This window comes from Myotis yumanensis, unplaced genomic scaffold (assembly GCF_028538775.1).
Source record: "Myotis yumanensis isolate MYYU_CA2020_CCGP unplaced genomic scaffold, mMyoYum1.0.hap1 SCAF_10, whole genome shotgun sequence".
Classification (NCBI taxonomy): Eukaryota; Metazoa; Chordata; class Mammalia; order Chiroptera; family Vespertilionidae; genus Myotis; species Myotis yumanensis.
Window position 1 is genome coordinate 14,761,241 of NW_027223761.1, and position 13,791 is coordinate 14,775,031.

The 13,791-nt window shown below is 38.2% G+C and overlaps 1 protein-coding gene across 1 annotated transcript in view; it reads left to right on the forward strand.

Annotated features, from left to right (window-relative positions):
- The window catches only part of HSD17B12 (hydroxysteroid 17-beta dehydrogenase 12), a 127,233-nt gene extending 118,613 nt beyond the window's left edge, over positions 1-8,620 (forward strand). Inside the window, exons 8-11 of the mRNA XM_070427832.1 lie at positions 2,695-2,776; positions 4,299-4,364; positions 6,799-6,948; positions 7,214-8,620. Of these exons, the coding sequence (XP_070283933.1) occupies positions 2,695-2,776; positions 4,299-4,364; positions 6,799-6,948; positions 7,214-7,318 (403 nt within the window). The 3' untranslated portion in view covers positions 7,319-8,620. The remainder of the gene's footprint in view (positions 1-2,694; positions 2,777-4,298; positions 4,365-6,798; positions 6,949-7,213) is intronic.
- Positions 8,621-13,791: the final 5,171 nt, after the last annotated feature.

The following is a 13,791-nucleotide window of genomic DNA, read 5'->3' on the forward strand; positions in this document are numbered from 1 at the left end:
TGGTAGCACAGAGTTTTTGTAGAAGGGGTGTATTCCCTGCTGCCATTTTAGTAGGGTTATAGATGCTTTCCTTTTATAAATGCACTTAGGTCTAGTGCATTCTCGCTTTATGTTTGCTTGGTCATAGGCTTGTTTTGATGTACTTTAGAGTGCAAATATTGTGTTGTGAATAAAGTACTCTCAAATTCTGACTTTTCACTAATTCAAACTAACTCTGCCTCCTGGAAATTTTAATTAGAGTGGAATATTTGGGAAACCAAAATCTCGGTTGACTCAAGGAGTAAACAGTTAAAGAAGCATAAGTGCATGATTGTGACCTATTTGATTATTGGTCTATTGTATTGAAAACAGGAAAGAAGTTTTTGTTATCATTAAGTGAATTTTCTTATGTTGAAATCATTGCTTTGGTGAATGAAGTTTTAAGAGGCCATTTTGGTGAGAACTTATCGCTCTTGTAGCTTCCACTTCTTTGGGATCTGCTCTGAGCTTAAAGGTGGCACCTTCCAATATATCATAAATATATATTATCTCTCTTTATTTTACAGATGTATTGAGATACATTTCACATACCATAAAATCCACTCATTTATAAAGGGTATAATTTGGTGGTTTCTAGTCTATCCGCAAAGCTATGAGGCCATCACTGCCACCTAATTTCAGAATATTTTCAATACCATAAAAAGATAAAGATATTTTAAGCATCATAAATTGATGCTATATTAAACATCTCCAGTAGTAGAACTGGTTTTTAGTCAATGTTGATCAAAGGAATTTCTCATAAATATAGGTAAAATGAAATTACTGGATAGTCCTTGCTAATTCATGGGTTTTTATCTTTTAGTGATTGGCTTCTAACTCCTGCTAGAGACTCTTACCTTAAAATTTAAAAGAAAAGGCTTTTCTGTTGCTGTCAGAGACACGAGCAAAAAATACACAAATGCAAACATAGTCAATAATACTGTAATAACTATGTATGGTGCCAGGTGGGTACTGGAAATATTGAGGGGAACACTTTGTAAAGTTTATGATTATCTTATTACTATGCTATCCACTTGAAACTAATACAAAATAATATTGAATTTTTAAAAAATACAAAAATTATATAATTAAAACATTGACTAAATTCCAACTTTCTTCAAAACCCCAATATGACATTTTCAAATTTGAGATTTGATTTCTGTGACCAAAATGTTAATGGGTTTCACCATTTAGGAAAGTTCGGATTACAGATAAGGACTTCAGTTAAAAAAAACAAACAAAAACAAACTTGTCTCCAATGACCCATTAAGCTGAGGATCCAGACTCGGTTTGACGGTTGACATGGCATCTCGTCCAAAGGCTGGCAGATGGACTGGGTGACCTATTGGGATTATTTCCTTTCAGATTTATGTCTAAGGTAATGGAGATGCCATGTAATCATGTTTCTCTGATTATTTTGCATTAAAAAGGCCTATCTAGTCCCTTCTTTTAATATTGAAATAAATAGCCTGGCCGGTGTGGCTCAGTGGTTGAGCATTGACCTATGAACCAGGAGGTCAGGGTTCGATTTCTAGTCAGGACATGTGCCTGGGTTTCGGACTTGATCCCCAGTAGAGGGCATGCAGGAGGCAGCCAATCAATTACTCTTTCTCTTCATTGATGTTTTTTTCTCTCCTCCCATCCTCTCTGAAATCAGTAAAAATATAAGAAAAAATAGGCGTTGAGGGAAGTAAATTCAGACAAAGAATAATGAGAAACTGGGTTGAAGGAAAGGAACATGATGTAGAGGACAGAAGGTGGGTGAGGTCAGGTTGCCCTAGCTAAAGAAGGGGCCCAACCCCAATGAGAAGAATGGATTTGAGGGCGGAAGAGTTGGTTGTTAAATCTAAAATTCCCCAGATCTTCATTCCACACTTTATCTAACCCACACATGCTTGCTAACAACTCATATATTTACAATATTGCTTTCCTCAAACTACTTTTCATTTATTTGTAGAATTAGTAACTCCTGATAACTTTCTTACTTTTAACTTTAAGTAGTCTCTAAAAGTTACAGTCGAAGCTTTCAAGCTTTGCCTTTGGCTAAAGAATATGGTTTGAGGAGCTATAGTATCACATGTTAGAGTCAACTCTTCATTTAGCACCTGAATATCCAGGGAGGTAGGAGGGCAGGACCTGTCACTCATTTCCAGGTTTTATTAAGTACTGGTTATATGCTCAGACTGTGCTGAGTGTTGTGAGGAAAAGTGAGGACAAAGGCTATGATGTCCAGGAGCTTATGGTCTTGTTGAAGGAGAGAAATATGTGTGTACATAAAATGATTAAATACTACAGCAAGGTAGTATGTGATGGGATGCCAAAATAAAAGCATGCAAGGAGTGTAAGAGTGTTTCTATAAGTGAGAATTCTTGGTGCTGTGCATAGAGAAGGCCTCAGAGGGTGGAGATCAACTCCAGGACACTGTAGATCTGATCCAGTCATGCCCCAGATTACAAAGACTGAGAAATGAGCTAATTGCAAACAAGAGCTATTTTTAGTTGATTGAGTTATGCCTCATTCACTGACCAAGCATATCACATGTTGATGACAGGCAAGGAAAGACGTGTGTTAGAAAAACAGCAAGGTCATTCTGTTTCAAACCTGTATCTCCAACTGTAATTTACAAACAGTTGTGTGAATGATTTTGTTCTGTGTATGGAACATTTTCCTTTTTAGATCTAAAGGCGTGATTCTGAACATCTCCTCCGCCAGTGGCATGGGCCCAGTTCCACTGCTGACCATCTACTCTGCAACCAAGGTGAACAATTTTTTAGTAAATCTTGTTGGAATGAGAATGAGGAATTATTTTTAATCTCAGTTTTATCTCAGAGAAGAGAAGGAAAATACCCTCCACTGGTTTCAGGGGAGCCAGAGCCAATGAGAACTGATTGGTATCAACTTTATAAACAGGACACCAAGATCTCAGATCCACAGATGGTATTTTTCCTCCCACTAAATTACTGCTGTTAAAGTTGAGTTTGAACTTTCCAGAGAAAGTTGGCCTAGCTTAGTTGATCAGAACATAATGTTAATGAATATAAGATCAGGGATTTGATTCATGAGTAAGTCACCTTCATACAGCATTGGTTCAAGTAGGCAGAGCTGAGTAGAAGGGATTGCAGCCAGTCAGCACTTAAATACACATAGTAGGCACAAGATAGACTGTGAGTATTTTGACACATTATTCAGAATTCACAGATATTTCTTGTCACTTCTGGAATGAGAGGAGAATTTTCCAGAACTCTGTGTAAGATATCATAATTTTATATTCCACCATTCACCTCTTCATGTTACTACTAGGAAGATAATTTAGAATGCATTTCCTGTTGCCTGCAGGTCAATAGCACCATCCGCATATACATTGTTGAGGCAAAAGGATACATCTCTGAAATGGGAATGCCTGCTGAGGTGCTGAAATTAAGTAAACTTTTAGGGGGAAATGAGCAAAATATAATACATAATAAGAACTCGCCATAGATCAGGGAAGGAAAAGAGCAATACACCTTCCTTCCTTTTCACTTGGCTTTGTGTCCACTGGAAAAACATAAACAGCAACTACTGTTTTCTGTGCAATCTGCTTGCTTTCTATGGCTCTGAAACACACAGTGGGCATGTGTATGGTGAGCGCCAGGTGTTTGGAAGTGATCGGTGAACTCCAACTGCTTACCTGTTCTGCTCCATGGACACAAGACTAATTATTGGGGTCCTAGTAGAGTCATTACTGAGACTTTGCATTTTAAGCCTGAGGCTGAGTTCACATTTGAAAAATGGTCCTGTGCATTGTATTTCACAGGCAGGTATGAAGTCGTGCTGTTACAAGAAGATGGGCTGTCAGGTTCATCTCTACACTTCCTGGACCCCACGGGGCCAAGAGGATGCTTGTTCTTTTCTTCTCTTTATTGACAAAATCCCCATAGAACAGAGTTGAACAGAATTTATATTGTGTTTCTGTTTGAATGGCAAGTAGGGAGGAGGACTGCATCCTTTGTTGTATAATCAAACATTTCTTCTTTCTCAAAAAAGAAAAGAGCCTTTTCCAGTTAAATCAAAATTTCATCTAGATATTATATTTGGTGAGAGAATAATTTAGTGGCAGATAAAAATGACTTGAGGGCTTGAGGTGTTTGTCTGAGGTCTCTTCTGCATTCTTTTTGAAATAAAAAGAATGATTAGAAGCTATAGTGCTAACTGGGATAGTTTATTATTTTTGTGTCGGTGGCTACAAATCAGACAGATTGATGTGATGTGTGTGTGTGTTTTCTTCTCCCAACCCCTCCCAGGCTTTTGTAGATTTCTTCTCTCAGTGCATCCATGAGGAATATAAGAGCAAGGGCATCTTTGTGCAGGTGAGTAGAGTTTGTTTCAGTTAAGTGTTCCTGTTTTTGTGTGGTTTCCACAGCAACTGTTGCTGTCTTGGTAACGAAAGAAAATCACTTTCCTAAGTAAGTGAATGTGATGTTAGCACACAATTAAAGACATGTGTTTTGGTTTTTTTTTTTCTTTATGTACTTCAAGTCTAGATTTAAAAAAATTATTCCTTAGAATTTTTAAGTCAGGATGCCTGGAGTAGAACTACATGTAGTGTAAACAGTTGAAGCATAATTATTGTCAGTTCTTAAGATTTTATTTAGAGAGAATTAGACTATTAATATCTCTTAGCTGCCAGGTATATAAGGTGTGCCGTGACTGTTCCAATGCTACTGTGTAATAACCACAGAGAGGGTCAAGAACGGAACAAAATTGACTTTTACTAGAGCAAGGATGACAGCAAACACCAGGGTGATGTAGATACAGTAGTGATTTTTTAAAAAATATATTTTACTGATTTTTAGAGTGGAAGGGAGAGGGAGAGAGAGATAGAAACATCAATGACGAGAATCATTGATTGGCTGCCTCCTGCATGCCCCCTACTGGGGATCGAGCCTGCAACCCAGGCATGTGCCCTTGGCCGGAATCGAACCTGGGACCCTTCAGTCCACAGACCGACAAGCTCTATCCATTGAGCCAAACCAGCTAGGGCAGTAGTGATTTTTAACAGTTTAAAAATTATGGTAAAATATACGTAACAAAAAACACCATTTACCAATTTTTAAGTATTTAGTTTAGTGGCATTAAATACATTTGCCTCATTGGGTAAGCATCACCACCATTCATCTCCAGAATTTTTTTCATCTTCCCAAACTGAAACTGTACCCATTTAACATGTACTCCCCGTTCCCTCCTCCCCCCAGCCCTTGCCAGGCACCATTCTACTTTCTGTCTCTCTGAATTTGACTATGCTACGTACTTCATATGAGTAGAATCATACAGTATTTGTCCTTTTGGGACTGGCTTTTTTCACTTAGCATAGTGTCTTCCAGGTTCATCCGTGTTGCAGCAGGTATCAGAATTTCCTTTCTTTTTAAAGCTGGATAATATTCCATTGTATGGATGTACCACATCATGTTTATCTATTCAGCTGACTTTATTTTTATTTTTCCCTAATAATGAATGATGAATTATGTAATTTTGTCTCCTGTGCTGCTCAGCCTTCCTCCTGCCACTGCTTCACACACACCTGATATATGGACCATACTGAACTACTTACGATTCTCTGAGGACATTGCACTTTCCTGTGCCCTTGCTGTTCCCAGTACCCAAAATGTTCTTCCCTGTTTGTTTACCTGGCAAACTCTTCCACTTCGTTTAAGACTCAGCTCAAAAGTTATTTCATCTCTGACTCCCTCCTTCCTCTACCAGGCCATGTTAAGCGCCTTGATTTGAAACCATTGTGGAGATAAATGAATGCCCTTTCCTGAATAGAATGTACACTTCTTAGCTGGGAAAATGTGACTTGGAATTTCTGGGCATGCCTCTGTCTCCTCTTCTCCACCTCCAGATGGGTTAGCTGAGTGAGGAGTTAACTTGTGGCGCCATCAAGTGGTTTGGCCAGGCAGTGTGACTTAATTCTGATCTAAATAGTCCAATTTATGCAGATACAGATATATAAAGGGGATGGGGTTGTTATAATATAACTAAGTAATTGGGAAATACGAGATCATCTTTGTCTTGAGAAGCTGAACACTTTAGAAGCTTGTGGTCTATATATGCAAAGTTTTTTAATCCTCACTCTTTTTGTAACCAGGAAGCCTGAGGCATAGCACTGTGAATGGTTTGCTTACGTTCTCCTACTTATTAATACAAAGTTTATAGAACTCAGAAGCAGTTGTACACCTGAAATTTATATAATGTTATTAATCAGTGTTACCCCAATAAATTAAAACTCAGAAGCAAAATGGTAAGAAACTAAGGAAGAAAAGTGGTGGTAGCCAAAGGCTGAAAACGAGAAATGATTATTGTAGAGGGACCAAAGCTGATAGGACAAGCTCAATTGACTATACATTATAGGGAAAAGTGTTATCTCTTTATAAGGGTAAAATGTCAAAAATCTCTTCCTCAGTGGTTCTGTAAATGTTTAGTCGGAGCAGAATCTCTGCTCTTTAGGCTTCTGTGATGCCTTATTTTAAAGGTTCAAAAAGGTACACTTCTGCTGTTTTTAAGACTTTCTTGTCTCAAATTCTGCTTCATTGAGAGATTGACTTATTCGTTTGCTTTGTGCTGCCGTGTGTCTGTCAAGCTGGCTTTAGAGAGAGGCTTCTCTTTTTCTCTCTCTAATGGTGCAAACTTTATATTTCATCAGAATGTTTCTGTCACAGAGCAGTCAAGCATCATTGTGAATTCGGAGTTTGTGGCCTTCCTAATCAATGGCATGTTTTTTTCTGGGGGGTGTTGCCTTTCTAGAGTGTCCTGCCCTTCTTTGTAGCTACAAAACTGGCTAAAATCCGGAAACCATCTTTGACCGTACCCTCTTCAGAGGCATATGTGAAGTCGGCGTTGAAAACAGTGGGGTTGAAAACCCGAACCAATGGATACCCAATCCATTCTCTTATGGTAGGTAGATTTCTAAGTCCCAAATCAGCACTTAGGTGTTTTTTTTTCCCCCTCCATTGAGTCACAAAATAATGTGCTAAATTAACATATATATATATATATTGGCTAGACTTACTAATGAGTCATCCGTGTTTTATTTTAAAACCCAAGAACTCTAAAATCTACCTACAAGTTAAAAAAAATTATAGTAAAACATAAGATCACGTGTTTTAATTTAGCTCAAATTGTAGGCTGTAATTCCATATCTCCCCATTTCTTTTCCTAGGGTACAATTGTCTGCATGCTGCCTCCTTCGTTAAATTTGAAACTGGCCATGCATATGGGCAAGTCCACGCGGGCTCGCTATCTGAAGAAAGCCAAGAAGAACTAAGCGTTGATAACTGCTCTGCGTAGCTCGGCCAGATGCTCCAGCCTCCACACGCTCCCCGCGGGCCACCCACCCAGCTCCCAAATCTTCAGGCGTTTTAGTTACTAATAAGGCTGAATGTGGCCATAATCAGGAAGGAAGCAGGAGCTCCTGACATGTATTCTGGATGCTACCAGCAGCAGTTATTGTGTAGTTTAATATAAATGCTCATATCAATTGGATGTAGAACTAATATTAACAAGAACAACTTAATGGGAAGGACAATAAGTTCAGCAAATCACAGAAGGAGAGTCGGGCATAAGGCCCAACAGTTTCATCTGGCCCAAAGTGTCAATGACGACTCTTGTATCTTCTCTGAAACTTACTTTAAAAAGTCATGGCCAGCTACTCGTTCTTGTTTTTAACAGTTTGAGGGACTGGAGATGAATGGATTTACACGGGGAGGACACACTGCAGTTTGCATAGTTCTTTGTAAGCTTTTCTAAAGGCCTGTCCCCGTTTGTATGTTATATGGAACTATCTTTTTCCAAGCAGCTAATGACAAAAATAATTTGGAGGGTTTTTTACACGTGAAGCCTATAAAAATATGCTTTCCTCTAATATTTCTTCTCAGTTTAAATGTATGTAGCTACTTTAAGGTGTATGGTATGATTTACAAAGGTATATGGGCCAAAATGTACACTGAGCCAGCCAGCCACCTGTGGTGCCACTAAAACCCTGCCCAGGAAAGTGGCCTGGTGGACCCGAGGCCTGGTTTCTGTGCTTCAATAATACTGCTTACATATGTGACAGAGGCTATTCCTAGAACAGTAGTGACATCAGAGAAGTGGCCTTGCACTTTGAGATTAGTACCCTATAGATACTGATATAACTAGTCTTAATGAAAGGTGATAGAACTGTGGTGTTGATTAAAAATATATTTCTTTAGTGCTTGAAATTAAGGCCATTGTTACACTGGCTTAATATAAATTAAGGCTTACTTTTATCCTGCTATATAACTTGTTTGGGGAAATTGCTAAGCAATAATTCAATGTTGTGAGACATGTCATCCAAAAAGGTAGACCTTCTCCTAGGCTGTGATTCCAAGGCTGAGTTTTAAGCACCAATAAATTAGCACAAAAATTTTTAATTGGGGTATTTAAGTGTTTCTAGATTTTAATTTTATCAGCTAAAGATATAAAAACAGAAAACCAAATTACCATCGTTATATAAAAGACATTTAATAGCATACAAAAAGTGGAAAGAACATAATCTCAGAATAAGGAATACTCATTTAAATGGAATAAAGGCAGCTTTTTTGAAAAACATTGTCTTTTTCTTTCATTTTGTTGACACCACAATGACCTGGGCAATATTTCATTTGCCTTCACACGCTGGTTGGTTGGTTGATGGTTATCATGTGGTTATTGCTGGAAAGTTGGCAGAGAGGGGAGGGATTGGCTTACAGGTATACAAAATATTTTTCCTTTTACTCCAGTTGGAAAATAGTTATATTCTGGCTAGGAAATCCCTTAGCAATCTCAAAACTTCTGAGCTACAGCTTTGATTTCTTCAACTTGGCGAAATTCCTCGTGTATTTGACACTCAAGGTTGAAGAGGATGAAATGAAAATCTATGTTTCCAGACACATGAAAGAAAAATTGTACTAAAAGAGAAACAAATATTCTCAAAACCTTCAACATGGTAAAGCATAAATTTGAGACTTATTCTCTATTGACTTGATTGTCTGATATGTGCTGGGTAAGCTTTGAACCCAAAATGCACAGAGTAGGAGACAGTATTGGTTATTTATGTAGAGTAAGCTCTCCTTACAACATAGGAAGCAAATTTCAATTTATTGTTCTCTCGTTGCCCTTTCAGTGGAACAGTGTGGGGGGAATTATCCTGAATACATAATGGTGTGTGCCGTTCTGACCTGTCCTTGTGTCAGTCCCACGTACACTGGGAATAAATAAGTAAATGCTACGGGTGATATTATTAGTCTCCTTTTCCTCAAATGTGGTCCTGCCCTAAAGAGATGAATTCTGATTTCTCATTTGATATTTATTGCATTGAAATATAATAGAACTGAACTTTATACAGAGTGAACATTAATCCCGATACCAATACATATGGTGCTGATTCAATGTGGAGGAAAAGATTTATTGTGATAATACCTGGTGAGAATGAAATGAGCTTAAGTAGTACTATAATTCCCTCAGTCTGTTGACATAAAAAATTACCTGAGATTTAGGTGGTCCTGGATTCTGCTACTTTGCTCTCTAGTTTTCCAGGGTCAAAACAAAGTATTGGAGCTTTTTTTATTGAATATGTTGGAAACTAAATTTTAAGGACTCACAACTTTGTGACATTCTAATATTTCTAGATTGGCATGTTTATGTCACTCATGCTGCAAAGCACATACATATAGACAGACTTTAAATTCCCTGTGGAAATGTAGATGTTCTTTCTACTGAGATGTGGATGAAGACATCTAGAAGTGGGACACATGTCTAACATGAACACATATTACAATGTTGTCTACTCTCCTTGTATGCGTGTCATTGAAAAATAAGCAACCTGGGTCCTACCAAGGGTGATCCTGAAAGGATATAAGCAAGCTTGTCGTACCACTGTGTGTGTTGATGGGAGTGTCAGTCACGTGCCATGGACTCTTCTGGATGCCAGAGAAACTGCAGCAAGCACAGCAGACAAACCTTCTTGCCCGGATACTGCTTATATTTGAGCTGGGAGAAGGAGGGGGAGCAAAGGAAGGAAACAGGATAAGCAGAAAGAATAATATTAATGTAGCCTGAGTGCCACATGAAGCGGGGCTAGGAGGATGGGGAACCGGTGTGTGTTGGGGTGAGAGGCTTGTGATTATAAGGTACTCGGAGCAGGTTTCAGTGAGGGGTGGCCTTTGAATAGTCTTGAGCAAGCCATTCAGTGACCCGAGGGAAGGGCATTTCAGGAAGGAGAGCATGCCTGGTATGTTCCGAGAAGGGCTAGGAGTATGTACATATTGAAGTATATATTAGGTGATGTGTCTCCTGGAGATTTCAGAGATCTTGCTTTAGTTTAATTATGACTTTCCAGAATTAAATCACCTTTCCATTCTTGGTCATGTTTCACCATCTTTGCACACAGTGGGATGCAATTTGTTGGTATTTCATTTGGAATTTTTGCATTTATATTTTGGAAATTGTGTTTTTATATGAAGATTATAACTTCATTAAATGAGCTGGGAAGTGTTGCCTACTTTACTATTCTCTGGAAGATTCTGTAAAAGAGCGGAACAATCTTTTCCTTGAAAGTAAATAAGAACCATCTGGCCCTACTATTTATTCATGGGAAAATTTTAAATTACTGATTGTCTTAATGATAATAAGAATACTCAGGGTTTCTATTTTTTCAGTCAATTTAGAAAACAAAAGTTTTTTCTAAGCATTTAGTTATTTCTTTCCAAATTTATTAGCATAAAGTAACTCAAGAACTATTCTTGTGTTTTTTTTTTTTTAAATATATTTTTTTATTGATTTTTTACAGAGAGGAAGGGAGAGAGATAGAGAGTTAGAAACATCGATGAGAGAGAAACATCGATCAGCTGCCTCCTGCACATCTCCCACTGGGGATGTGCCCGCAACCCAGGTACATGCCCTTGACCGGAATCGAACCTGGGACCCCTCAGTCCGCAGGCTGACGCTCTATCCACTGAGCCAAACCGGTTTCGGCAAGAACTATTCTTGTTTTTAAGCCTCTGCTGGATATGTACTTATATTTCCTTTTCTAACATTGTTTGTGCTCCTCACTTTCTTTTCCTTACCATTTTGTCAGAAGTTTGTCTATTGTTGTTTTTTAAATATACATATTGATTTCAGAGAGAAAGGGAGAGGGAAAGATAGAAACATCAATGATGAGAGAGAATCATCTATTGGCTGCCTCCTACACGTCCCCTACTGGGGATCGAGCCCACAACCTGTGCATGTGCCCTGACTGGGAACTTAACCAAAATCAAACCATGATCTCCTGGTTCATAAGTCTATACTCAAACACTGAACCACACTGGCTGGGCTACTTATTAGTGGTTTTTTTTTTTTTTTTTTTTAAAAGTACCAACTTTTGGCTTTGTTGACCCCCTCTGCTCTTTTCTTTTTATGTCCTGCTTTCTGTTATTTTTCTTATTCATAATTTCGGCATGTAATTCATTCATGCTCAATTTTTTCCCTATTTTTACATTAATGTCTAAGGCTCTAAATTTATTTGATGATCTTTTGCTATATCCCACAATTGTGTGTGTGCACACAAAAAAGCACATACACACATTCTTTTTCAGGGCTAATATTTAAAAATTTACATTATGATTTCCTTGAACTATGAATTATTTAGAAATGGTTTTTAGCAGCACAAAGTTAAGTTTTTAAAAGCACGAATTTAAATTTTACAAATGTATTTTAAACAAAATTTGTATTGGTGTTTCCATTAATAAGAATTTCACACTATGTGCATTCTGATGGGATGGACTGAAGATACATCATTTATGTGGTATTCCTGCCACAATATATAACCTGAACCTAACCAAGACGAAATGTCAGAAAAAACTAAATTGAGGGATATTTCACAGAATAACCAGCCTATACTTATCAAACATTTCTGATTAAAGAAAACTAAAGAATTCTGAAAAGTAAATGTAATACATGATCTTGGGTTGGGATCCTGGTTGAGAAAAAAAGTTTTTGTTTTTTTTATTACTCCCTATTTTTAGAAATTTTATGAGACTTACTTTATGGCCAGGTATAGACAAAATTCTAAGTGTATCATACGTGCTTAGAAAATATTTCTGTTAGAGGCCCAGTGCACTAAATTCCTGAAATGGGGGCGGGGGGTGGGGGGGGAGTTTCCCCTCAGCCCAGCCTGCGCCCTCTCGCAGTCCGGACCCGAGGGATGTCCACCTGCCGGCTTTAGGCCCAATCCCCCCGGCCTAATTTCCTGATTTCTATGTTTTTGTGGCCTAGGATTTTGTTTTTAAACCCCATAAATTCCCTGTTTTCATTATTTTATACCATCATGCTGGTTTAAAATAAATTATACATTTATCAATTTGTTTACGTACCTCTCTTGCATGTCAGATCTTCCTTCTGATGCATGTCGCAGTTTAATTGAAACCGTTACTTTTTCTCTGTTGGTGCTATATTGAATGAGTAAAGGTGTGATTTAGAACTGATGGCATCTAACGGTTAATGAAATACCTCCTCAGTCATTGACTTCTGGCTTCGGTTGTTGGTGTTCAGAAGTCAGTGTCAGTACGGCATTCTTTTATAGGTAGAAATAACTCTGGCCAAATTTAAGATATCTTTGGCTTTGTGTTCCTTGGTATCATAACAGTGTATTTAAGTGTAGAATTTAAAAAATGTATCCTACTTGGTTTATACTATGCTTTCTGTGCGTAAGAATACATGTCTTTGGTCTTTTCTGAAAAATTCTCATTGCCTTCGAGTCTCTAGTTATAAATGTCCTATCTTCATTCTGTCTCATAACCTTTCTCACATTTTCCACCTCTCGTTTCCCAAGCTGCATATTGTGCATTTTGTTTACATATATATTCTAGTTCCTTAATTCTCTCTTCATATATTTTTATCTTCTGTTAAAGCAAGTCACTGCTGTTTTCATTTTTACATGTTTTAGTCCAGCGGTCGCCAACTGGTGGTCTGTGGACCACTGGTAGTCCGTGAGGTCCGAAAGGTTGGCGACCGCTGTTTTAGTTGGGTTCTTGTTTAAATCTGCCTGGTCATTCTTGATAGTTTCATAATGCTTGCTCTTTTTTCAAATTCAGTTTTAAAATTTTATGGAGGTATTGCACACATGGGCATTTTATATTCCATATCTGGTGATTCTCATAATCTGAAATTCTTAGGAGTCTAAATCTATTGGTTGTATTTCTCCAGACTCTCATTCAAAGTGGTTTATTTTCTTTTGTGTTGGTATTTTTTAAAAAATATATTTTATTGATTTTTTACAGAGAGGAGGGGAGAGGAATAGAGAGAAACATTGATGAGAGAGAAACATCGATCGGCTGCCTCCCGCACACTGCCCACTGAGGATGTGCCCGCAACCAAGGTACATGCCCTTGACTGGAATCAAACCTGGGATCCTTCAGTCCGCAAGCCGACGCTCTATCCACTGAGCCAAACTGGTCAGGGCATTGTGTTGGTATTTTTATTTTGAAATCCTATTTGATTGATTTTAATCTGGAGAGAGTCCTGAGGGCTAAATTGGGATGTTCCTCTCCAGAGATAAATTTTTTGCTTCTGTCTGTTGGCAGCCTGGGAACTTTACCAACCCGGCACCACTCTCACTCCACTGGAGGTACCTGACTCCATGCAGGAGTCCCAGGCTCAGTTCTCACACCTTGTAATGATTCCGAGACACTCTCCTGCTCCAAACGCTGGTCCTGTGTTTCCCCCAAGGAGCAACCACTGATTTCTTATTTTCTTACTGCT